Below are 25,883 nucleotides of genomic sequence, written 5' to 3'. Positions count from 1 at the left end.
CCATGTGTACTATATAATCCTTGAAAATTATCCAGAAAATCCATTGTTTGAGAGGCCACTAAAGAATCAATCAATTAGTCATCCAAGGTATACTACCACTGGCTGGAAATTAGAAGGTAATGACAATCAGCTCCTGCAGATTTGGAATATACGGTAGCTGTTAATATTATGTTCCCCAGATCAGCTGGAAAGATTCCCTCTGTGAGACCTATTTACAAAATTAGTAATCCAATGTACTATATCTTTCTTTTAACAAAAAAAGATGGGCATAAATCTAATATTGCTAATTCATTCAACTTAATTGAAATTGCAGCTTCTGACATATAATTTTTATGACCAACAATTGGCTGACATTGATGTAGTTGTACAGCTCAGAAGAGAAGATCTAATTTTCTGTACTTTATAAACAAAATAATTAGCCAGTTCATTAAGCAGAAGGATGGTAAATTTTAGAAACCTCAGTTACTGATGATGATCTGGTAAGATTATGAAAATTGTAAAAAGCATTTTAAATTCAAGTTATTCTTTCCTATTAAAGTTTTATAATACAGCTTTTTGCCTCAAACTGCCTTTTGATATTTTTGAATCATTTTATTTAGTAACATCTTCCCCTGTGGATCATCTGTCTTTCTCCAAGCCTTTTTCCAACTTGTGACAGGATCTTTTTCGATCTCTTAATGAATCTGTATACAGTACAGGGACTTCTAATGCTCTTTTATGTTTATAATAACTCCATTGGAAATTGATCCAAAGCCTCTCCCACAGTTGTATTCAATCTAACACATAGTAAATGAGGCCTCAGCAGAATACAGAGTATCACAATATATGGATCAAAATTTATCTACTGCAATTTTCCTTCTGTGAGCCAGATTGGGGCTTCTGTTTTTCTCTTGCTTAATCTTAGAAAAATACATTGTAAATTTAGCTACATAATCAGACCATATCACAGGTGACCAGTCTGTCTGATCTAATTTGGTGTATCTTCAGCTGAACTAATGTGGCTATAAAATTCAGTGTATACCCTTTCTCATGAGTTGGACCATTTTTCTCAAAATGATACTGCAGAAGTTCTAAAAAGTAAAGAAAATTTATAACATTCAGATCTGTCCTATGTTGGGGTCTGCACACACCTTAGCCAAACCCCAGCTGATTACTGTTAGAACACCCACGTTCTTGAATTTGTTTCACTAATTAAACAAATAATAATTAGAAGTGGAAATAAAAACAAAAAAAGAGCTTATTCTGGAAACAAGTAAATAGTAGCTCAAGCAGAGGCTTTATAGCAAGTCTGAAGTAACAGAAAAGAAATTATTAGATAGATTTCCTTGGGTGCATGCCAGTTCACTGCCTTGGAAACAAGGAAGCCAATCCTACATAGATTTCCCTCATTTTTATACAATTGATTTAGTACATGTTATACAATAATCTGGAAACTAATTGCTATTTTAGCACATCCCACTAACCAGTCATTTACTTTCCTAATCCAACACATCTGACTTTTATCCTATCAATTATCAGTTCATACCCAAATTCCTAGAATAGCAATTATGCCACTCCACCTGACTGTGAGTCACAAAGCCATGCTGTCTTCACCCACCATACCTTCTGTCACAAATTCCAAACTCACCTCCTCATGCTACTTCAGCAGTGTTTTTTTTAATATTGTATATCCAAACTATATACCTAGCTAGCAGACTGTTCCCAACTTCCCCTTTTCACTATCCAGATACAATGTGGTTTCAAAGTGTATGAAACACAGGAAATCTTAACCTAAGAATGAATACAAATCTAAATATCCATTAAAGTTATCTTTATTACATTGGACCATTCTATATGCATGTACTTATCTTCTAAAAGCTTGTAACAAAGTTCACAATCAATAAATTCTTAAACTGTCTTGTACAGTATCTTGCCCTAGACATGACCTTAACATTAGGCAGCAAAAAATACAGAAAAAACAGTTTTTTTTCCATTTTCATGACTCACTGTCTACCCAGGATCTTGTATAACCATCGCGCACCCACACACACATGTCTCAGTAAAAGGTCCACTTCCCTTTCTCCCATTGCTTGCCCAACAAATCACACTAAAGGCGTAAATATGTTTTTGGGTCCAGTTTAGTTAGGAGTGTGGGTCACATGGGTGTTCTTGCACAATTTCAAAAGACTACCTTGCAGCCTGATCTAGTTAGCAAGGCTTGAAAACAGCACACAGAAAAATTAGGGGGAATGAAATAAATCTTACAAGTAACTCTTGTTTATCATCCAGAGGGGTGCTCTGAATATACAAACATCAGGGGTTCTGAGCCGCCCCCCCCCCCCCCCCAAGTTACCCACACCTATCCTCTAAATGCAAATTAATATCTCCCAACATCATCTCAGAAAAATAAGTAGAATAATCAAACCTAAAATTTCATTCTGATTCTTTAACCAATTACCAGGTGCTCTATAATGGTAACAAATCAATCTACGCAATTTATGTAAACAATAACAATTAAAAAAAAAACTTTCAAAACCATCAAACTATAGGGCCTCATGAACAAAAATTTAAAATGGTGCATTCATCTGCTTATTTATAATACTGGCTTTAATCAAAAGTGCACATTTTTAGGAGGGCTTTTCCTTATAAATGTTTTTTTAAAAGACTGTCAGGATAATCTGCCACAACTGATATGACACTGCATGCCACAGTATTGCGAAGAAATGCAAAGTGATGCACTTAGGGAGTAGAAATCCATGGGAGACGTATGTGTTAGGCGGCAAGAGCCTGATATGTAAGGACGGGGAGAGGAATCTTGGGGTGATAATATCTGAGGATCTGAAGGCGACGAAACAGTGTGATAAGGCAGTGGCCGTAGCTAGAAGGTTGCTAGGCTGTATAGAGAGAGGTATGACCAGCAGAAGAAAAGAGGTTTTATTTTTTATTTTACCAACATTTTTATTGATGACAGTTCAATATAAATATCACAAAACTCTCTCATGACAACGTATACAATGAAAACGTTATTCTGGTTACAGTCAAACTTTTATCATTTTATCCCCCTCCCCCCTGTTTTTTACTTCAACGTTCCCCCAAATTGTTCCTTAGCACATGCCAATCACAATTGAAACTGCTGCAGTTTCTCGACCCGTTTGCATTCATGGCTGTATATATATTGCATACTGGCTTGTCACAATTAAGGAACCCAATATAAGTATATGTCCAGTCTTTTTATTCATTATATCCCCTCCCTCCCATCCTGTTAGCATGCCTCATTCCGTAGCCCCTCCTATTTCCTCCATTCCCCATGGTAGCCCATTAAGCACTTGGCTGCGCTCGGGGTGATATCTTGTTTATATACTTCCCCCATATACTCAAGAACCTTATTTGTCTCTTTGGTGTCAGCCTCACCCCTCTCGCTTCCCAAAGCATGAGTTGGTGCATCCGATTCCTCCAGTGCCAGTATGAGGGAGGCATGTCCATTACCCAATGATTAAGAATATATTTTTTTCCCACTATGCAAGATTTACTCAGAAACAAACGCTCCCCCTGGGTCCCTACCCCCCATTGTCCAGGAATACCCAGCAACATTCTGTCAAAAGTAATGGCTATCGGGTAACCTAATACCTCTCCTACATATTTACTTAATTTCCACCAGAAGGCTTTGATGGGCCGGCATTGCCATATGCAGTGTGTAATAGTTGCACTTCCCTGTTTACATTTTGGACAAATGTCCGTGGCTGTTACTTTTGCATGAAATGCCCTTCTGGGAGAGAAGTAAGCCCTATATAAAATTCTATATTGGCATTCTTGTAGCTCTGCACTATGTACCACCCTTGGAATTCCCATCACTGATTGTTTTATGTGATGCTCAGAGATAGGTCGCTGTGTTTCTGCACTCCACTTTTCCGCCACCTCTGATACCTTTCTTTCTCCGAGGACAAGGAGGCTGCTTGTTCTCACTGATGGGTGACATCCACGGCAGCACCCTCCAATCGGAAACTTCACTAGCAAAGGCCTTTGCTAGCCCTCGCGCGCCGATGCGCACCGCGCATGCGCGGCCGTCTTCCCGCCCGAACCGGCTCGTGTTTGTCAGTCTTCTTTTGTCCGCGCTCAGGACGGTCGTGTTTTGCCGCTGTTTCGTGCCCCTCAAGTTGACCTCGCGCGTCTTCGCAATTTTCGCTGAAAAAAAAAAAGAGACCGATTCGGTCTTTTCCCCTTTCCCGTGTTTCCAGCTTTTTCCCCGCGTAAGTTTCCTTTCGCTTTCGGGACCGGACTATTTGGCCTCGGTACGGGTTTTTTCTCCCTTCTTTTTGGTGCCTTTCGTCATCGCGAATTTTGATTTCGCCGGCGTGATTTTTCCGCCCATGTCATCAAAGTCTTCCAGCGGCTTCAAGAAGTGTGCCCGGGTAATGTCGCTCACTGATAGGCACGCTTCGTGTCTTCAGTGTCTGGGGGCTGGGCACCGCCCGCAGGCCTGCAGTCTTTGTGCTCTTTTGAAAAAGAGGACTCAGGTAGTGAGATTGGCCCAGTGGAACGCGTTGTTCTCGGGCTCTTCGACGACAACAGCACGGGACGCATTGAGTGCATCGACGTCGACTGCATCGAGGTTTCTACCTCCTGCATCGTCTGTACCGAGACATCGAAAGGCTGCATCGACGTCGGTGGTACCGGGACCTCCGCTATTGCTGATGTCGTCGGACGGTGGTGCTTCGTCTGGAGTGCAGGTGAGGGCTGTCCATTCCCCTGCTGGTGGCAGTGAGCCTTCGGGTGGGTCTCCCCCTACCCTGAGGGCTCCTGCGGTACAGCCCCCCCGAGATCGACCTGCCTCGGCCCCGATGAAGCGACGGTTGGATTCTACATCCTCGTCGGTACCGGGAAGCTCCGGTGACATGCTTCGCTTGAAGAAGTCAAAGAAGCATCGTCACCGGTCTCCTTCCCGTCTCGGTACCGAGAGCTCTGGGTCGCCAAGGCAGTCGGCACCCAGTAGGCATCGGCACCGGGAGGACCGCTCACCCTCTGTTCAGGAGGTGTCGATGCGCTCCCCCTTGGACAGCCCAGAACCGCCTCCACGCCCGGAACAGACTCTGACCTCGACACCTCCATCGGCTTCTCAGTCTTTCTCCACAGCCGCTCTGCACGAGAGTCTCCGGGCCGTTCTTCCAGAGATTCTGGGAGAGCTGTTGCGCCCTTCTCCGGTACCGGGGGTGCTTGCGCCACCGGTACCGTCGAGTGAGGCGACGGCTGGCCCCTTGCCCAAGGTGAGGTCTCCGGTATCGGTACTGCTTGCGGTACCGGCTTCGGCCGCCTCCCAGGCGGACTCCCCGTTGGCGGAGGGAGCTTCACCGGTGCTGGCGAGGGAGTCCACCTCTCGATGCTCCTACCGTGGCCGTGTTTCCACGGAGTCGAGTCGGGCACGGCTTCAGACGCAGATTCGTGAACTTATGTCTGATACCGATGGTGAGGCCTCGTGGGAGGAGAAGGAGGACATCAGATATTTCTCTGACGAGGAGTCTGATGGCCTTCCTTCTGATCCCACTCCCTCCCCTGAAAGGCAGCTTTCTCCTCCCGAGAGTCTGTCTTTCGCGGCCTTTGTCCGGGAGATGTCTATGGCCATTCCCTTCCCGGTGGTTGTGGAGGATGAGCCCAGGGCTGAAATGTTTGAACTCTTGGACTATCCTTCTTCACCTAAGGAAGCGTTCACAGTACCCATGTATCATGTCCTAAAAAAGACATTGCTGGTGAACTGGACCAAGCCACTAACTAATCCCCACATTCCCAAGAAGATCGAATCCCAGTATCGGATCCATGGGGACCCAGAGCTGATGCGCACTCAGTTGCCTCACAACTCTGGTGTGGTGGATCTGGCCCTAAAGAAGGCTAAGAGTTCTAGAGAGCATGCTTCGGCGCCCCCGGGCAAAGACTCCAGAACCTTAGACTCCTTTGGGAGGAAGGCCTATCATTCCTCTATGTTCGTGGCCAAGATTCAGTCCTACCAGCTCTACACGAGCATCCATATGCAGAACAATGTGCGGCAGTTGGCGGGCTTGGTGGACAAGCTCCCTCTGAGCAAGCCAAGCCGTTTCAGGAGGTGGTCAGGCAGCTGAAGGCGTGCAGAAAATTCCTGGCCAGAGGGGTATATGATACCTTTGATGTTGCGTCCAGGGCCGCTGCTCAAGGTGTGGTGATGCGCAGACTCTCATGGCTGCGTGCCTCTGACCTGGAGAATAGGATCCAGCAGCGGATTGCGGACTCCCCTTGCCGAGTGGACAACATTTTTGGAGAAAAAGTCGAACAGGTGGTAGAACAGCTCCACCAGTGGGATACCGCTTTCGACAAATTCTCCCGCCGGCAGCCTTCAGCATCTACCTCCTCAGGTAGACGTTTTTATGGGGGAAGGAGGGCTGTTCCCTACTCTTCTGGTAAGCGTAGGTACAATCCTCCCTCTCGACAGCCTACGGCCCAGGCTAAGCCTCAGCGCGCGCGCTCTCGTCAGCAGCGTGCGCCTCAGCAAGGCCCCACGGCTCCCCAGCAAAAGCAGGGGACGAGCTTTTGACTGGCTCCAGCAGAGCATAGCCGACATCAACGTGTCCGTGCCGGGCGATCTGCCGGTCGGGGGGAGGTTGAAAGTTTTTCACCAAAGGTGGCCTCTTATAACCTCCGACCGGTGGGTTCTTCAAATAGTCCGGCAAGGATACACCCTCAATTTGGCCTCGAAGCCTCCAAATTGCCCATCCGGAGCTCAGTCCTACAGCTTCCAGCACAAGCAGGTACTTGCAGAGGAACTCTCCGCCCTTCTCAGCACCAATGTGGTCGAGCCCGGGCAAGAAGGGCTGGGATTGTATTCCAGGTACTTCCTTGTGGAAAAGAAAACAGGGGGGATGCGTCCCATCCTAGACCTAAGGGCCATGAACAAATATCTGGTCAAGGAAAAGTTCAGGATGCTTTCCCTGGGCACCCTTCTCCCCATGATTCAGGAAAACGATTGGCTATGCTCTCTGGACCTGAAGGACGCCTACACGCACATACCGATATTGCCAGCTCACAGGCAGTATCTGCGATTTCAGCTGGGCACATGTCACTTCCAGTACTGTGTGCTACCCTTTGGGCTCGCCTCTGCGCCCAGAGTGTTCACGAAGTGCCTGGCTGTAGTAGCAGCAGAGCTTCGCAGACTGGGAGTGCATGTATTCCCTTATCTCGACGATTGGCTGGTGAAGAACACTTCCGAGGCAGGAGCTCTACAGTCCATGCAGACGACTATTCGACTCCTGGAGCTACTGGGGTTTGTGATAAATTACACAAAGTCCCATCTTCTCCCAGTACAGAGACTCGAATTCATAGGAGCTCTGCTGGATTCTCGGACGGCTCGTGCCTATCTTCCGGAGACAAGGGCCAACAACCTGCTGTCCCTCGTCTCCTGGGTACGAGCGTCCCAGCAGATCACAGCTCGGCAGATGTTGAGATTGCTTGGCCACATGGCCTCCACAGTTCGTGACTCCCATGGCTCGTCTTCACATGCGATCTGCTCAATGGACCCTAGCTTCCCAGTGGTTTTAGGCTGCTGGAGATCTAGAGGACGTGATCCACCTGTCCACGAGTTTTCTCAACTCCCTGTACTGGTGGACGATTTGGTCCAATTTGACTCTGGGACGCCCTTTCCAAATTCCTCAGCCACAAAAAGTGCTGACTACGGATGCGTCTCTCCTGGGGTGGGGAGCTCATGTCGATGGGCTTCACACCCAGGGAAGCTGGTCCCTCCAGCAACAAGGTCTACAGATCAATCTCCTGGAGTTGCGAGCGGTCTGGAATGCTCTGAAGGCTTTCAGAGATCGGCTGTCCCATCAAATTATCCAAATTCAGACAGACAACCAGGTTGCCATGTATTGCATCAACAAGCAGGGGGGCACCGGGTCTCGCCCCCTGTGTCAGGAAGCCATCAGCATGTGGCTGTGGGCTCGCCGTTACGGCATGTTGCTCCAAGCCACATATCTGGCAGGCGTAAAAAACAGTCTGGCCGACAGGTTGAGCAGGATCATGCAACCTCACGAGTGGTCGCTCAATTCCAGGGTAGTGCGGCAGATCTTCCAGGTGTGGGGCACCCCCTTGGTGGATCTCTTTGCATCTCAGGCCAACCACAAGGTCCCTCAATTCTGTTCCAGACTTCAGGCCCACGGCAGGCTGGCATCGGATGCCTTCCTCCTGGACTGGGGGGAAGGTCTACTGTATGCTTATCCTCCCATAACTCTGGTGGGGAAGACTTTGTTGAAACTCAAGCAAGACCGAGGCACCATGATTCTGATTGCTCCGTTTTGGCCGCGTCAGATCTGGTTCCCTCTTCTTCTGGAGTTGTCCTCCGAAGAACCGTGGAGATTGGAGTGTTTTCCGACCCTCATCACACAGGACGAAGGGGCGCTTCTGCATCCCAATCTCCGGTCTCTGGCTCTCACGGCCTGGATGTTGAGAGCGTAGACTTCGCCTCTTTGGGTCTGTCAGAGGGTGTCTCCCGCATCTTGCTTGCTTCCAGGAAAGATTCCACTAAGAGGAGTTACTTCTTTCTATGGAGGAGGTTTGCCGTCTGGTGTGACAGCAAGGCCCTAGATCCTCGCTCTTGTCCTACACAGACCCTGCTTGAATACCTTCTGCACTTGTCTGAGTCTGGTCTCAAGACCAACTCTGTAAGGGTTCACCTTAGCGCAATCAGTGCATACCATTACCGTGTGGAAGGTAAGCCGATCTCAGGACAGCCTTTAGTTGTTCACTTCATGAGAGGTTTGCTTTTGTCAAAGCCCCCCGTCAAACCTCCTACAGTGTCATGGGATCTCAATGTCATTCTCACCCAGCTGAAGAAACCTCCTTTTGAGCCACTGAACTCCTGCCATCTGAAGTACTTGACCTGGAAGGTCATTTTCTTGGTGGCAGTTACTTCAGCTCGTAGAGTCAGTGAGCTTCAGGCCCTGGTAGCCCAGGCCCCTTACACCTAATTTCATTATAACAGAGTAGTCCTCCGCACTCACCATAAGTTCTTGCCAAAGGTTGTGTCGGAGTTCCATCTGAATCAGTCAATTGTCTTGCCAACATTTTTCCCCGTACTCATTCCTGCCCTGCTGAACGTCAGCTGCACACATTGGACTGCAAAAGAGCATTGGCCTTCTATCTGGAGCGGACACAGCCCAACAGACAGTCCGCCCAATTGTTTGTTTCTTTTGATCCCAACAGGAGGGGAGTGGCTGTGGAGAAACGCACCATATCCAATTGGCTAGCAGATTGCATTTCCTTCACTTACGCCCAGGCTGGGCTGGCTCTTGAGGGTCATGTCACGGCTCATAATGTTAGAACCATGGCAGCGTCGGTGGCCCTCTTGAAGTCAGCCACTATTGAAGAGATTTGCAAAGCTGCGACGTGGTCATCTGTCCACACATTCACATGTCATTACTGCCTGCAGCAGGATACCCGACGCAACAGTCGGTTCGGGCAGTCAGTGCTTCAGAACCTGTTCGGGGTTTAGAATCCAACTCCACCCCCCTAGGCCCATTTTTATTCTGTTCCAGGCTACACTCTCAGTTAGTTGGATAAATTGTTAGGTCAATCTCAGTTATGTCCTCGCCGTTGCGAGGCCCAATTGACCATGTTTGTTGTTTTGAGTGAGCCTGGAGGCTAGGGATACCCCATCAGTGAGAACAAGCAGCCTGCTTGTCCTCGGAGAAAGCGAATGCTACATACCTGTAGAAGGTATTCTCCGAGGACAGCAGGCTGATTGTTCTCACAAACCCGCCCGCCTCCCCTTTGGAGTTGTGTCTTCCCTGGTTTTGTCTTGCTACATATGGGACTGATGAATACGAGCCGGTTCAGGCGGGAAGACGGCCGCGCATGCGCGGCGCGCGAGGGCTAGCAAAGGCCTTTGCTAGTGAAGTTTCCGATTGGAGGGGCTGCCGTGGACGTCACCCATCAGTGAGAACAATCAGCCTGCTGTCCTCGGAGGATACCTTCTACAGGTACAGTGGGGGAAATAAGTATTTGATCCCTTGCTGATTTTGTAAATTTGCCCACTGACAAAGACATGAGCAGCCCATAATTGAAGGGTAGGTTATTGGTAACAGTGAGAGATAGCACATCACAAATTAAATCCGGAAAATCACATTGTGGAAAGTATATGAATTTATTTGCATTCTGCAGAGGGAAATAAGTATTTAATCCCTCTGGCAAACAAGACCTAATACTTGGTGGCAAAACCCTTGTTGGCAAGCACAGCGGTCAGACGTCTTCTGAAGTTGATGATGAGGTTTGCACACATGTCAGGAGGAATTTTGGTCCACTCCTCTTTGCAGATCATCTCTAAATCATTAAGAGTTCTGGGCTGTCGCTTGGCAACTCGCAGCTTCAGCTCCCTCCATAAGTTTTCAATGGGATTAAGGTCTGGTGACTGGCTAGGCCACTCCATGACCCTAATGTGCTTCTTCCTGAGCCACTCCTTTGTTGCCTTGGCTGTATGTTTTGGGTCATTGTCGTGCTGGAAGACCCAGCCACGACCCATTTTTAAGGCCCTGGCGGAGGGAAGGAGGTTGTCACTCAGAATTGTACGGTACATGGCCCCATCCATTCTCCCATTGATGCGGTGAAGTAGTCCTGTGCCCTTAGCAGAGAAACACCCCCAAAACATAACATTTCCACCTCCATGCTTGACAGTGGGGACGGTGTTCTTTGGGTCATAGGCAGCATTTCTCTTCCTCCAAACACGGCGAGTTGAGTTCATGCCAAAGAGCTCAATTTTTGTCTCATCTGACCACAGCACCTTCTCCCAATCACTCTCGGCATCATCCAGGTGTTCACTGGCAAACTTCAGACGGGCCGTCACATGTGCCTTCCGGAGCAGGGGGACCTTGCGGGCACTGCAGGATTGCAATCCGTTATGTCGTAATGTGTTACCAATGGTTTTCGTGGTGACAGTGGTCCCAGCTGCCTTGAGATCATTGACAAGTTCCCCCCTTGTAGTTGTAGGCTGATTTCTAACCTTCCTCATGATCAAGGATACCCCACGAGGTGAGATTTTGCGTGGAGCCCCAGATCTTTGTCGATTGACAGTCATTTTGTACTTCTTCCATTTTCTTACTATGGCACCAACAGTTGTCTCCTTCTCGCCCAGCGTCTTACTGATGGTTTTGTAGCCCATTCCAGCCTTGTGCAGGTGTATGATCTTGTCCCTGACATCCTTAGACAGCTCCTTGCTCTTGGCCATTTTGTAGAGGTTAGAGTCTGACTGATTCACTGAGTCTGTGGACAGGTGTCTTTCATACAGGTGACCATTGCCGACAGCTGTCTGTCATGCAGGTAACGAGTTGATTTGGAGCATCTACCTGGTCTGTAGGGGCCAGATCTCTTACTGGTTGGTGGGGGATCAAATACTTATTTCCCTCTGCAGAATGCAAATAAATTCATATACTTTCCACAATGTGATTTTCCGGATTTAATTTGTGATGTGCTATCTCTCACTGTTACCAATAACCTACCCTTCAATTATGGGCTGCTCATGTCTTTGTCAGTGGGCAAACTTACAAAATCAGCAAGGGATCAAATACTTATTTCCCCCACTGTATGTAGCATTCGCTATACCCATAGTGTCTGACGTCTGGCTGGTGGGCAGAGCCTGCTCCCACATCCAGTGTAAGGATGACAGAAACACTGAATGGAGCTGCTCCCAAACCCCCATTAGATGGTAAAAGAAAAGGCTCAAGTTTCCTTTAAATAGGCAAGCACACTGACACTGTGGCAGCTAAGGTAATTCAAAAGTATTCTCACCTAGTCTCCCTCCTCAGACTCATAAGAACATAAGCGTTGCCATACTGTGACAAACTGAAGGTCTACCAAGTCCAGTATTATGTTTCTAACAGTGGCCACTCCAGGTCAAAAGCACCTGGCAAGATCCCAGAATAGTAAAACAGATTTTATTCTGCTTATCCTAGAAATAAGCAGTGGATTTTCTCAAGTCCATTTTAATAATGGCTTATGGACCTTTCTTTTAGGAAATTATCCAAACCTTTTTTAAACCCTGCTAAATTAATTGCTTTTAACACATTCTCTGGCAATGAATTCCAGAGTTTAATTACACATTGAATGAAGAAATACTTTCTCTGGTTTGTTTTAAATATACTACTTAGTAGCTTCATTGCATAACCCCACTAGTCCTAGTATTTTTGGAAAGCGTAAACAAACAATTCACATCTACCCGTTCTACTCCACTCAGTAGTTTATAGACCTCTCTCATATCTCCCCTGAGCTGTCTGCTCTCCAAACTGAAGAGCCCTAGCCATTTTAGCCTTTCCTCATAGGGAAGTCGTCCCATCCCCTGTATTGTTTTTGTTGCTCTTCTCTGTACATTTTCTAATTCTGCTATATGTTTTTTGAGATGCGATGATCAGAATTGCATACAATATTCAAGATGTGGTTGCACCATGGAACGATAAAAAGGCAGAACTTTTTTTATTTTTGTTTTCCATTCCTTTCCTAATTTGTAACAGTTTGTTTGCTTTCTTAGACACCACTGCACACTGAGCAAAAGGTTTGAGTGTATCAACAATGACACCTAGATTCTTTTTACTGGACTGTGATTCCTAATGTGGAACCTTGCACTGCTATGCAGTATCTTTCTGTTCTTCTACCAATCATTAACTTATCCTCCAGATATGAGTTTATCTCCATACCAGCATAATAATTTGTGCCATAGCATCTTCTTTCCATTCCAAAGACAAGTTTAGCAGTTGCAGTGTCCTATCTTCATTAAACCCCAGCAGTGAGACAGAGATTACCCAGAGCAGTCTATGCCTTCTCAAAACAAAAGCCATTTTTTTTAAACATTTGACCACTTGCACCCAGTGCGTCCTCATGTAATGCAACCTGTCCTTGCTCCAGTACATTGACATGAATAAGCCATTTCATGAATCAAGGAAATGATAGGACAGTGAGAAACCACTACAGCAGCTTCCTTTGCTATCAGACCTCAGTCATCCCTAACATCACTTAAGAAACTTTGAACCAATGAAGCCTGCTTCATATAAATATATCACCTGGAAAGTGTTCTTTCTAGTAGCAATTACACGACTAGACAAATAAGTGAACTCATCCAAGTTTTTACCCAAAATGGGTCACACTTTCCAATCTTAACAAAGAAAAATGCTTCTAAGTTTCATCAAAGGTCTCGTAAGAATTCACACAAGAAAGCCTTCCACACTCTGGACTATAAATGATCTCTCATGTACTGCTTCAAAAAATCTGAAGCCTTTAGTGTCTATGCAGCTATTTGTCTCCTTTGATCCCAACAATTTGTATGCCAGCTAAGGTTATCAATAGAAATCAAACAAAATAAAACATGGAAAAGAAAATAAGATGATACCTTTTTTTATTGGACATAACTTAATACATTTCTTGATTAGCTTTCGAAGGTTGCCCTTCTTCGTCAGATCGGAAATAAGCAAATGCCAGCTAACAAACTTATTTGATTAGCATCCTGTTAGCTAACGTTCTGCATCCTATTTCATTTTAAACAATGTGTTGCTTCTCTAAACATTAAAGTAAAATCCAATCAGATCAGGACTGCTACTCCCTTGGCTGTCCTGAGATCTGCTTCCCTGGATACTGTTTGTAAAGCAGCGTCATGTCCTTACTTCATGCTTTTACCTCATTGTGAACTGGTCCTCACAGTACTGTAAGGGTGAGCATTTGGTTGAGCTCAGCTGGCCAGTGTATCAGTACAGTCTTGCAACTCTCACACTCTTTATGATGTATAGGCTTATCAGAAAAATGGTCAGTATACAAGTGGGGATCACTCACTTGTGTGCTTGACTTAATCTTGCTTGTTAATGGAAGGAAAGACTTTATTGCTCACCTGTAACAGCTGCTTTTTATAGATGTTGGGATTGATTAAGCACTCAGTTTCTCCCACCACTTTGAGAGTTGCATTAGTGATTAAGCCAGTGGTTCCAAAACCTGGTCCTGGAGGTCCCCTATCCAGTCAGGTTTTCAAGATATTCACAATGAATATTCATGAGAAAGATTTGCATACAGTGGAGGCAGATCTCTCCAATGAATATTCATTGTGGATATCGTGAAAACCTGACTGGCTGTGGGGCCTCTAGGACCAAGTTTGGGAACCACTGGAATAAGCTATAGCTGAGGAAGCCGCTAAATGGGGTAAGGGCTGCACATGTGTGGAACTTTTTGCTAAAGTTCTGAGCGCTAGGACAGCTGTTCTGTCCTTGCAAGGTGCAATGACATCACCCACTTGTGTGCCTCATCAGTTCTGCTGTCTATGGAAAGCATTTGTTGCAGGTGAGCAGTAATGCTTTCCAGTTCTTAAAAAGTACTATGTAACTATTCAGGCTGCAATGTAATTAGAATGTGTTCATGTTTACTTTTTTCCCTCTAGGCCTTCAGTTACTGAAAATGACCTACAATCACTTTTTGAAAACAGTGGATCAACAGTGAAAGCTTTTAAATTCTTCCAGTAAGTTTTCAACGTACTACCATCAAGCCCACGTCTGCCAACTTTAAAACATGTACCTTTATATAATTCTACATTCATCTACATATAATTCTGTCTTTAAAAAATGAGATCAAATCATAGTATTTTGGGGTTTAGCTCACACCTTTTTCAGTTGTAGCTTAAGGCAAATTACATTCCTATTTCTCTAGCTTTAGAGTGCTTACAATCTAAGGGGTACTTCTACTAAGCTGTGATACACATAGGCATTAGTGCACCCTTATGCAGGTCTTTCCCGCACACTAAAGCCATTGTTACCACAGCCATAAAAACCTCAATTTTCTAGTTGTGTTTTGTTTTTTGTTTTTTTTACTTTAATAGCCATACACTGTTGGCCATTAGTGTGCACCATTTTTCAAACTTGCTTCTTGAACGCTTACTGCCTTACATTTGGTAGGTGGTAAAGGCTCACACAGTACCCATGTGCTAACCAGTTAACACAGAAATACCCACACTCTGCCTGAGCACATTGTATGGTACTCCATTTTTTTGTTAGGTTAGGAGCGAGTTAGCACCTAATGCAGCTTAGTAAAAGGGGCCCTAAGTTTATACCAAGAGGCAGTGGAAGGTTAATTTATTTCCCCAAGATCACAGAGTTCTGTATGAGCAAAAACCATTAAGTATTTGAAAAAGTTAGGCCAGCATAAATGTAATTACAGTAATTGAGTCTGTTTATTACAAAGACATGGAACAGAGAACAAAAAGTTGTGATCAAGAACATGTCTCAAGGAATAGATTAGTCTCAGTGCTTTCACTAGATAATTTCTGTTGAGAATATTTTTTTAAAACATGGTTTCCCCATATTAAAATTCTATGCCTGAATGGAGACACTTAATTAGCAACAGGTTTTGATAGGTAGAGTTATTAATTTTGAAAAGTAAGGAAAGCCTTTCACCAAAAGGCTTATAATTAAGTTGTAAAAGATGATTACATTGTGAGCATATAACTGAGAGAACACCTTATTTAAGGAAGGAAAAAAAATTAGAATAGTGTTATAGCCACACAACTTCAGATACTGCAGTTACTTAAGTCACTGATCTGATCAACCTCTAAACAGTTATTTAGACTTCTATTTTTGTTTATTACTTCAAACCTTTCTAAAAGCAGCTCCTTATCATTATTTTCATAAAAAAATTGATTATAATGAAAAATCTAGAAGCACAACTGCTGAACCATTCACAAAATGGAATGTCAAAAACTAAAAATATCATTTATTTTCATATTTAATGCACTAAAAAAATTTCTTCATGGCTTCAGTTTACTGTCACTTCTGAAAACCATAGCATCCTAGATGCTTCCTAACATAGTGCAGAAAACCAATCACTGAAAAATCAATCACTGATCCTCAATATTACCTGGTATCCCTCAGTCAATCAATTTACAGGTCAGCACAAATACATTTTTTTTGTTACAACTTTTTAAATATATATTTTATTTTATTTTAAATGTATAGAATACAGCATTGTATAAGGAAAGAAAAATATGAATGGAGATATTAAAAAAAAAAGATTAAAGAAAACAATAGCTAATAAACCAATTGAAACTTTAGACCAGTAGGGAAGATAGGGGAGGAGAAAGAAAAGGGAGCCAATTTAAGGAAAACTATTTACATCAGAAAAGGCCAATAAAAGGTAACCCAAAGAATATTGTTTCTCTTCATTACTATGGTAAGACATGTTGACCAGTTTTTTAGAATCCAAAAATATCCCCATCTGTTGTGGAAACTGAAAAACTTATTTGATACCAGAATATTGAATACAGTATTTACACAGATGTCTCAATTGAAAACTAGCACCCAAATCTCTTCCTTAATAGCACCTCTCAAGTAAGTTTTGTAACATCTGGGTAAACCTATATTTTTTGCCCCATAAAGAGAGTCTGGGAATTCTTAAAATATAGGTGCATACAAATCCTGTTCAAAGATAAATGAAACCAATAATGTTGTGGTGGAATCCACTCTCAAGTGGGCCAGAAGCTCTAGGACTTATGCCTTGGTATTCATAGGTAGGGAGGCTCAAACTCTGGACTCGTTTGGGAGAAAACTTTTATCTGGTTTCAATGTTTATTGCCTGTTTCTAGACTTAGCTGTACTCGAGCATCTACTTGAAGTCCCTGGCTCACGGTGCATTTAGTCTCATGGACTTTCTCCCTCAGGGACAGGTCACAAGCTTCGTTAGTTGGCCAGAAAGCAGCTGGAGTTCAGGACATATGTGGCCAGGGACACATGGTATGTTTGACACTGCTTCCAGACTCTCTGCCATGGATGTGGGAAATCATAGACTCTCATGGCTACATGTTTCTGACCTAGAATCAGTGGATCAAGAGGAGGTTAGTGGGTGTTCCCTACTGGAGAGAGAATCTTTTTATGGACAAGGTGGAGGAGGTCATTGACATCATTCAGTTCCTCTCTTGGCAGCCTCCAGCTGCATCCTCATCTATTAGGAGGTTCCCAATTAGGTCAAGACACAGGCTCTACTACTCTCAAAGATGTAGGTATCTGCCACCTTCCAATTCATCCTGGTAATCCCAGCCCTAAATGGTCCCATCCACGTCATCCTAGGAACCTAAAGTCCCAACTAGCTCTCCAGTCGAAACGGGACGAGCTTCTGGCTAGATCCAGGAGAGCATAGCTGCAATCCAAGTAGCCATCCTAGGTGACTTTCCAGTGGCAGGGAGGCTGAGTTTTTTTTCCATCAAAAGCAGCCCATTGTAACATCCGACTATTGGATTCTTCAAATAGTCCATCTCCGTTATGCTTTGCATTGGGTGGCAGACCACCAAATTGCCCTCCAGGATCATCATTCCTCAGCTTTCGGCACAAGCAGGTTCTTGCAGTGGAAATCTCCGCCCATCTGTAGGCCAATGCTGTTGAATCCATGCCACCAGGGGAAGAATGGAAGGGATTCTGTTCCAGGTACTTCCTTGTGCCCAAAAAGATGGGAGGATACTATTCTATCCTAGACCTAATGGCCTTGAACAAATTCCTGGTCAAAGAACAGTTTAGGATGATTTCCTTGCTCCCCATGATTCAGAATCAAGATTGGCTGTGCTCTCTGGAATTAAAAGATGCCTGTACCCACATTTCGGTGCTTCCCAGTCACAGGAAGTATCTCAGATTTCAAGTAGGGAAACACTACTAGTATCTTGTTCTGCCTTTTGGCCTCTCAGCTCCCAGATTTTTTACCAATTGCCTCACAGTAGTCACAGCGTCACTACACAGACTGGAGTCTGTGTTTCCCTACCTGGATGATTGACTGGTCAAGAGTACATCACAGGAAGGGTCACAAGCGTCTGTGTAAAAAGAGATTCAGGTGCTACAGCTACTAGGGTTTGTTATAAACTACCCCAAGTCCCAACTGCAACATATACAGAAGTTAGAATTTATAGGAGCCCTGCTCAATATAGTGCAAACTTGGGCTTTCCTATTGCAGCAAACAGGTCACAGCGCAGCAGGTACGAACATAAGAATAGCCATACTGAGTTAGGTCAGTGGTCCGTCTAGCCCAGTATCCTGCTTCCAGCAGTGGGCCATCCTTCATGGGATGGTGCTGCAGGCCATGAACCTGGCTAGAAGGAGAACAGCCTGGGGGACAAACTGAGCAGGGTAATGTAACCTCACGAGTGATGTTTCAACATGGGCATAGCCCAAAAGATCTTCCAAGACTGCGGCACCCCCTTGGTGGATCATTTTTCCACTCAGCACAACAACAAAGTCCCTCAGTTTTGTTCCAGGCTCAGATCACACTGCAGACTAGCATCAGATGCCTTTCTTCTCCATTGGGGGAAGGATCTCCTGTTTGCATAACCTCATCGAGAAGACCTTGCTGAAACTCAAGTAAGGTCAAGGAACAATTAATCTAATTGCTCCATTGTTGCTGGGACAGATCTGGTTCCTTCTGGAGTTATATCTGAAGAATCATGGAGATTGGAGTGTTTTCTGACCCTCATCACGCAGAACGAGGGGTCCCTTCTGCACCCCAACCTCCAGTCCATGGCTTTCACGGCCTGGATGTTTAGAGTGTAAAATTTCAGTCCTTAAACCTGCTTGAGGGTATCTCTAGAATCTTGCTTGCTTCCAGGAAAGATTCCACTAAGTGATGTTATCCTTTTAAATGGAGGAGGTTTGCTGTCTGGTTTGAGTGCAAAGCCCTAGATCCTCTTACTTGCCCTACACAAAAACTGCTTGAATTCCTCCTGCACCTTTCTGAGTCTAGTTTGAAAACCAACTCTGTAAGGGTACACCTCTGTGCAATAAGTGCCCACCATCTACGTGGGGTGGGGGGTAAGCCTATCTCTGTACAGCCTCTAACTGTTCGATTCATGAGAGTTTGCTGTTGAGAAAGCCCTTGGTCAAACCTATTACCATGTCTTGGGATCTCAACGTCGTTCTCGCCCAACTGACAGAAATCCAGTGGCTCAAAAGGAGCTTTTGTCATCTGAAGTATCTGACCTGGAAGGTTGTATTTTTGGTGGCAGTTACTTCAGCTGACAGTCAGTAAATTTCAGGCCCTAGTAGATCCACTGTATACTAAGTTCCATCACAACAGACCACCCTGAGTTCCTTCCTAAGGTGGTGTCTGATTTCCATCTTAACCAGTCGGTTGTTCTGCTAACATTTTTCACAAAACTTTGTTCCCATCCTGGCAAAAGTGCACTGCAAATCTTGGATTTCAAGCAAGTCTTAGCTTTCTATTTGGAGTTGCAGAAGCCCACAGACACTCATAAGAACATGAGAGTAGCCATACTAGGTCAGACCAATGGTCCATCTAGCCCAGTATCCTGTTTACTAAACAGTGACCCAGCCAGGAAACCCAATTAGCAACATTCCATGCTACCAATCCCGGAGCAAGCAGTTGCTTCCCCATGTCTGTCTCAATAGCAGACTATGAACTTTTTCTTCCAGAAAATTTGTCCAAACCTTTTTAAAACCCAGATACACTTAACTGCTGTTACCACAGCCTCCAGCAAAGAGTTCCAGAGCTTAACTATTCATTGGGTGAAAAAAATATTTCCTCCTATTTGTTTTAAAAGTATTCCCATATAACTTCCTCGAGTATCCCCTAGTCTTTGTACATTTGGAATGAGTAAAAAATCGATTTACTTCTACTCATTCTACACCACTCAGGATTTTGTAGACCTCAATCATATATCCCCTCATCTGTCTCTCTTCCAAGCTGAAGAGCCCTAACCTCTTTAGCCTTTTCTTACATGAGAGGAGTTCATCCGTTTTATCATTTTGGTCGCTCTTCTTTGAACTTTCTAATTCCGCTATATATTTTTTGAGATACGGTGACCAGAACTGAACGCAGTACTCAAGGTGCAGACGCACCATGGAGTGATACAAAGGCATTATAGTATTTTTGGTCTTATTCATCATCCCTTTCATAATAATTCCTAGAATCCTGTTTGCTTTTTTGGCCGCCACCACATACTGAACAGAAGATTTGAGCATATTATCTACAACACCACCTAAATCTTTTTCTTGAGCGCTGACCCCTAAGGTGGACCCTAGTGTCAGGTAACTATGATTTGGGTTATTCTTTCCAATGTGCATCACCTTGCATTTGTCCACATTAAATTTCATCTGCCATTTGGATGCCCAGTCCTCCAATTTCCTAATGTCTTCCTGCAATATTTCACAGTCAACACATGTTTTAACAATCTTGAATATTTTGTATCATCTGCAGATTTAATCACCTCTCTTTTCTGATTTTCATATCTTTTATAAATATGTTTAGTAGCACCGGTCTCAATACAGATCCTTTCGGCACTCTACTGTTCACCCTCCTCCACTGAGAGAAATGACCATTTAATACTACTCTATTTTCTGTCCAATAACCAATTCATATCCCATGACTCGTTAAGTTTCTTAGGAGTCTGTCATGAGGAACTTTATCAAAAGCTTTCTGAATATCTAGATATACTACATCAACCGGCTCATCTTTAACCACGTTTATTCACGCCTTCAAAGAAATGAAGCAAATTGGTGAAGCAGGACTTCCCTTGGCTGAACCCATGCTGACTCTGGCCCATTAAACCATGTTTGTGAACGTGTTCTGTAATTTTATTCTTTATAACAGTTTCCACTATTTTGCCTGGCAGAGACATCAGGCTTAGCGGTCTGTAATTTCCCGGATCACCCCTAGAAACCTTTTTTAAAAATCAGCGTCACATTGACCACCCTCCAGTCTTCAGGTACTATGGACAATTTTAATGACAGGTTACATATTACTAACAGCAGATCAGCAATTTCATGCTCGATTTCTTTGAGTACCCTTGGATGTATGCCATCCAGTCCAGGTGATTGACTACTCTTTAATTTGTCAATTGGGCTCAGTATATCTTTCAGGTTCACAGAGATTTCTTTCAGTTCCTCTGCATCATCACCCTTGAAAACCATTTCCGGTACAGGCAGATCTCTTACATCTTCTTCCGTAAAGACAGAAGCAAAGAATTCATTCAGTTTCTTCGCTTTGACCTGGCTTCTCAGCACTATGTAAGATCCTGTCAGGTGACATGTGATGTCTGCCACCTTCGTATCAGTCAGGCAAGTCATCAGGCGATCTTCACATCCACCAGCCACCCAGCTATCTACATTCCTAATGATCGAATTACCAACTACAACAGCTGTCCTTACTCTTCCCACCTGGGCAGAAGTTCTTGGAGATACATCCTCGGTGCGAGAGGATAATGCATCCCCTGGTGGGTAAGTCCTGGCTACAGGAGTACTTCCTACTTCACCAGAGTGATGCTGTCCTAGGAGACCTCCCTCTTCCAAGGCAGCACAGTCCACCCAGCTGTTTGTTTCTTTTGACCCAGAGAGGATGGGAAGTATCCATCAGAAAATGCACTCTATTCAGTTGGCTAGCAGATGCATCTCCTTTACTTGTACCCAGGCTGGCCTGTCTCTTGAGGGTCATTCCACGGTTCATAGTGTCAGAGCCATGGCTACGTTGATAGCCCACTTGAGATCAGCATCCATTGAGGAGAGTTGCAAAGCTGCGATGTGGTCATCTGTTCACACATTCACATCTCACTACTGTCTTGAGCAGTTCACCAGACATGACAGCCGGTTCAGTTAGACTGTCCTGCAGGATTTGTTTGGTGTCTAGAATCCATCTCCACCTTCCTAGGCCGGGTTTTGTTCTGTTCCAGGCTGCACCTTCATAACTAGTTTGTATATAGTTTCAAGTTAATTGGCTTCAAAGTTTCACATGTGAGATACATTGGGCCTACTTGTCCTTGGAAAAAGCAAAGTTATTCGCCTGTAGCAGATGTTCTCTGAGTACAGCAGACCTGGTATTCTCACAGACCCTCCCTCCTCTCCTTGGAGTTGTCTTGAGCTATACTATAAGACTGAAGTACCTGCGCTTGCACGTCAGGAGGGAAGGCACCTGCACATGCGTGGTGGAACACTGCCAGAATTTTCCTAAAGCTAGTCAGCATCCTCACCAGGGTTCATCGGATGATGTCACCCACATGTGAGAATACTAAGGCTGCTGTCCTTGAAGAGCACCTGCTACAGGTGAGTAACTTCACTGCACAGAGCAGCATTAACATTTGTAATGACCCAGAATGGTCCTTCCAATTATGGACCATGTTAACACCATTCTTTTAATATGATGATACAGAGGTTATAAGTTATCTCAACTTCTCAGACTTCATATAGGCCATACACCGAATCTTTCCCTTAAAGCATAAATCCAATTATGACAAGTTATATTGATTTTGTTTCATCACTTTCACAATTCTAGACCATAAATGAGAAAACAAGGCAAGGACTTTCCTGTGTTTTGAAAAGTCTGTTACTCTATGGATATAATTTTAAATTTTACATATTGAACTGGTGCAGTTTTTGAAAAATGCAAGATTTGTTATATGTGTGCGATACCATGTGATATTGGCTCCCAGACATTTTGCTGTGGTTTTCAGAAATACCACTAGGTAGACCTCGGAGAATGTTTAGTGAGTTAAATATGAACTTGAGAAATATTTTTAATTTCGGACGAAAAATTTGTGAATGATACAGATTTTGTTTTCAGACTCGTTCCTATTGAACTGTATTATAAATGGGCTCTGTATTATAAGTCAAATTTTTTTGAAGTGAAATGATTATGGATTAAGTAAAGATCAGTAATTAGGGATATGTCTAACTGTTTATGCAATTTTCAATATAAGTCGTAAGTACATAAGTACATAAGTAGTGCCATACTGGGAAAGACCAAAGGTCCATCTAGCCCAGCATCCTGTCACCGACAGTGGCCAATCCAGGTCAAGGGCACCTGGCACGCTCCCCAAACGTAAAAACATTCCAGACAAGTTATACCTAAAAATGCGGAATTTTTCCAAGTCCATTTAATAGCGGTCTATGGACTTGTCCTTTAGGAATCTATCTAACCCCTTTTTAAACTCCGTCAAGCTAACCGCCCGTACCACGTTCTCCGGCAACGAATTCCAGAGTCTAATTACACGTTGGGTGAAGAAAAATTTTCTCCGATTCGTTTTAAATTTACCACACTGTAGCTTCAACTCATGCCCTCTAGTCCTAGTATTTTTGGATAGCGTGAACAGTCGCTTCACATCCACCCGATCCATTCCACTCATTATTTTATACACTTCTATCATATCTCCCCTCAGCCGTCTCTTCTCCAAGCTGAAAAGCCCTAGTCTTCTCAGCCTCTCTTCATAGGAAAGTCGTCCCATCCCCACTATCATTTTCGTCGCCCTTCGCTGTACCTTTTCCAATTCTACTATATCTTTTTTGAGATACGGAGACCAGTACTGAACACAATACTCCAGGTGCGGTCGCACCATGGAGCGATACAACGGCATTATAACATCCGCACACCTGGACTCCATACCCTTCCTAATAACACCCAACATTCTATTCGCTTTCCTAGCCGCAGCAGCACACTGAGCAGAAGGTTTCAGCGTATCATCGACGACGACACCCAGATCCCTTTCTTGATCCGTAACTCCTAACGCGGAACCTTGCAAGACGTAGCTATAATTCGGGTTCCTCTTACCCACATGCATCACTTTGCACTTGTCAACATTGAACTTCATCTGCCACTTGCACGCCCATTCTCCCAGTCTCGCAAGGTCCTCCTGTAATCGTTCACATTCCTCCTGCGACTTGACGACCCTGAATAATTTTGTGTCATAGGCGAATTTAATTACCTCACTAGTTATTCCCATCTCTAGGTCATTTATAAATACATTAAAAAGCAACGGACCCAGCACAGACCCCTGCGGGACCCCACTAACTACCCTCCTCCACTGAGAATACTGGCCACGCAATCCTACTCTCTGCTTCCTATCTTTCAACCAGTTCTTAATCCATAATAATACCCTACCTCCGATTCCATGACTCTGCAATTTCTTCAGGAGTCTTTCGTGCGGCACTTTGTCAAACGCCTTCTGAAAATCCAGATATACGATATCAACCGGCTCCCCATTGTCCACATGTTTGCTTACCCCCTCAAAAAAATGCATTAGATTGGTGAGGCAAGACTTCCCTTCACTAAATCCGTGCTGACTTTGTCTCATCAGTCCATGTTTTTGTATATGCTCTGCAATTTTATTCTTAATAATAGCCTCCACCATCTTGCCCGGCACCGACCTCAGACTCACCGGTCTATAATTTCCCGGATCTCCTCTGGAACCCTTCTTAAAAATCGGAGTAACATTGGCTACCCTCCAGTCTTCCGGTACTACACTCGATTTTAGGGACAGATTGCATATTTCTAACAGTAGCTCCGCAAGTTCATTTTTTAGTTCTATTAATACTCTGGGATGAATACCATCAGGTCCCGGTGATTTACTACTCTTCAGCTTGCTGAACTGACCCATTACATCCTCCAAGGTTACAGAGAATTTGTTTAGTTTCTCCGACTCCCCCGCTTCAAATATTCTTTCCGGCACCGGTGTCCCCCCCCAAATCCTCCTCGGTGAAGACCGAAGCAAAGAATTCATTTAATTTCTCCGCTACGGCTTTGTCCTCCTTGATCGCCCCTTTAACACCATTTTCGTCCAGCGGCCCAACCGACTCTTTGGCCGGTTTCCTGCTTTTAATGTATCTAAAAAAATTTTTACTATGTATTTTTGCTTCCAACGCTAATTTCTTCTCAAAGTCCTTTTTTGCCCTCCTTATCTCCGCTTTGCATTTGGCTTGGCATTCCTTATGATCTATCCTGTTACTTTCAGTTGGTTCTCTTCTCCACTTTCTGAAGGATTGTTTTTTGGCTCTAATGATTTCCTTTATCTTACTGTTTAGCCACGCCGGCTGACGTTTAGTCTTTTTTCCCTTTTTTCTAATACGTGGAATATATTTGTCCTGAACCTCCAGGATGGTGTTTTTAAACAGCATCCACGCCTGATGCAAGTTTTTTACTCTGCGAGCTGCTCCTTTCAGTCTTTTTTTCACCATTTTTCTCATTTTGTCGTAATCACCTTTTCTATAGTTAAACGCTAGTGTACTTGATTTCCTAGTTTCACTTCCTTCAATGCCAATATCAAAACCGATCATATTATGATCACTGTTATCAAGCGGCCCTCGTATCGTTACCCCCTGCACTAGATCATGAGCACCACTAAGGACTAAGTCTAGTATTTTTCCTTCTCTTGTCGGCTCCTGAACTAGCTGTTCCATGAAGCTGTCCTTGATTTCATCAAGAAATCTTATGTCCCTTGCGTGTACAGATGTTACATTAACCCAGTCTATATGCGGGTAATTGAAATCCCCCATTATTATTGTGTTGCCCAGTTTGTTTGCGTCCCTGATTTCCTTTAACATTTCCGCATCCGTCTGTTCGTCCTGGCCAGGCGGACGGTAGTACACTCCTATCACTATCCTTATATCTTGACATCAGCAATGAAACAAAACAAAATGCAATAACAAAATATAACAAAAGTAAACTAAAAATCATATCATTTTCCCTCTAAGCTCTCCATAATAACAGAGAATCCAAGAAGAAAAATATGGACAAGTTAAAATTATTTATTTATTTTATTTGGATTTAGTTTACACCTTTTTTAGTAGTAGCTCAAGGTGAGTTACATTCAGGTACACTAGGAGGGGGATAATCGAACGGGGCGCCCATCTCCATGGCCGCCCATCTCCGAGGATGGGGGCGCGAAGGGGTGGGACAGACCGTATTATCGAAAAAGGTGGGCGGCCATCTTTTCTTTCGATAATACGGTTGGTGCCGGCCAAATGCCTAGGATTTGGGTGAATTTGAGATGGTCGGCATCGGTTTTCAGCGATAATGGAAACCGAAGCCGGCCATCACAAAAACGACCAAATCCAAGCCCTTTGGTCGTGGGAGGGGCCAGGATTCGTAGTGCACTGGTCCCCCTCGCATGCCAGGACACC

General features: G+C 44.3%; 1 protein-coding gene across 2 annotated transcripts in view; it reads left to right on the top strand.

Moving 5' to 3' along the window:
• LOC115463176 (polypyrimidine tract-binding protein 3-like) overlaps positions 1–25,883 on the top strand; it is a 224,109-nt gene that overhangs the window by 180,081 nt on the left and 18,145 nt on the right. For both annotated transcript variants that reach the window (XM_030193442.1, XM_030193441.1), the window contains exon 13: positions 14,396–14,473. In XM_030193442.1, coding sequence (XP_030049302.1) covers positions 14,396–14,473 — 78 coding nt within the window. The remainder of the gene's footprint in view (positions 1–14,395; positions 14,474–25,883) is intronic.

The sequence above is a fragment of the Microcaecilia unicolor genome, chromosome 2 (genome assembly GCF_901765095.1).
Source record: "Microcaecilia unicolor chromosome 2, aMicUni1.1, whole genome shotgun sequence".
NCBI lineage: Eukaryota > Metazoa > Chordata > Amphibia > Gymnophiona > Siphonopidae > Microcaecilia > Microcaecilia unicolor.
This window is presented reverse-complemented; position numbering and strand designations above follow the sequence as displayed.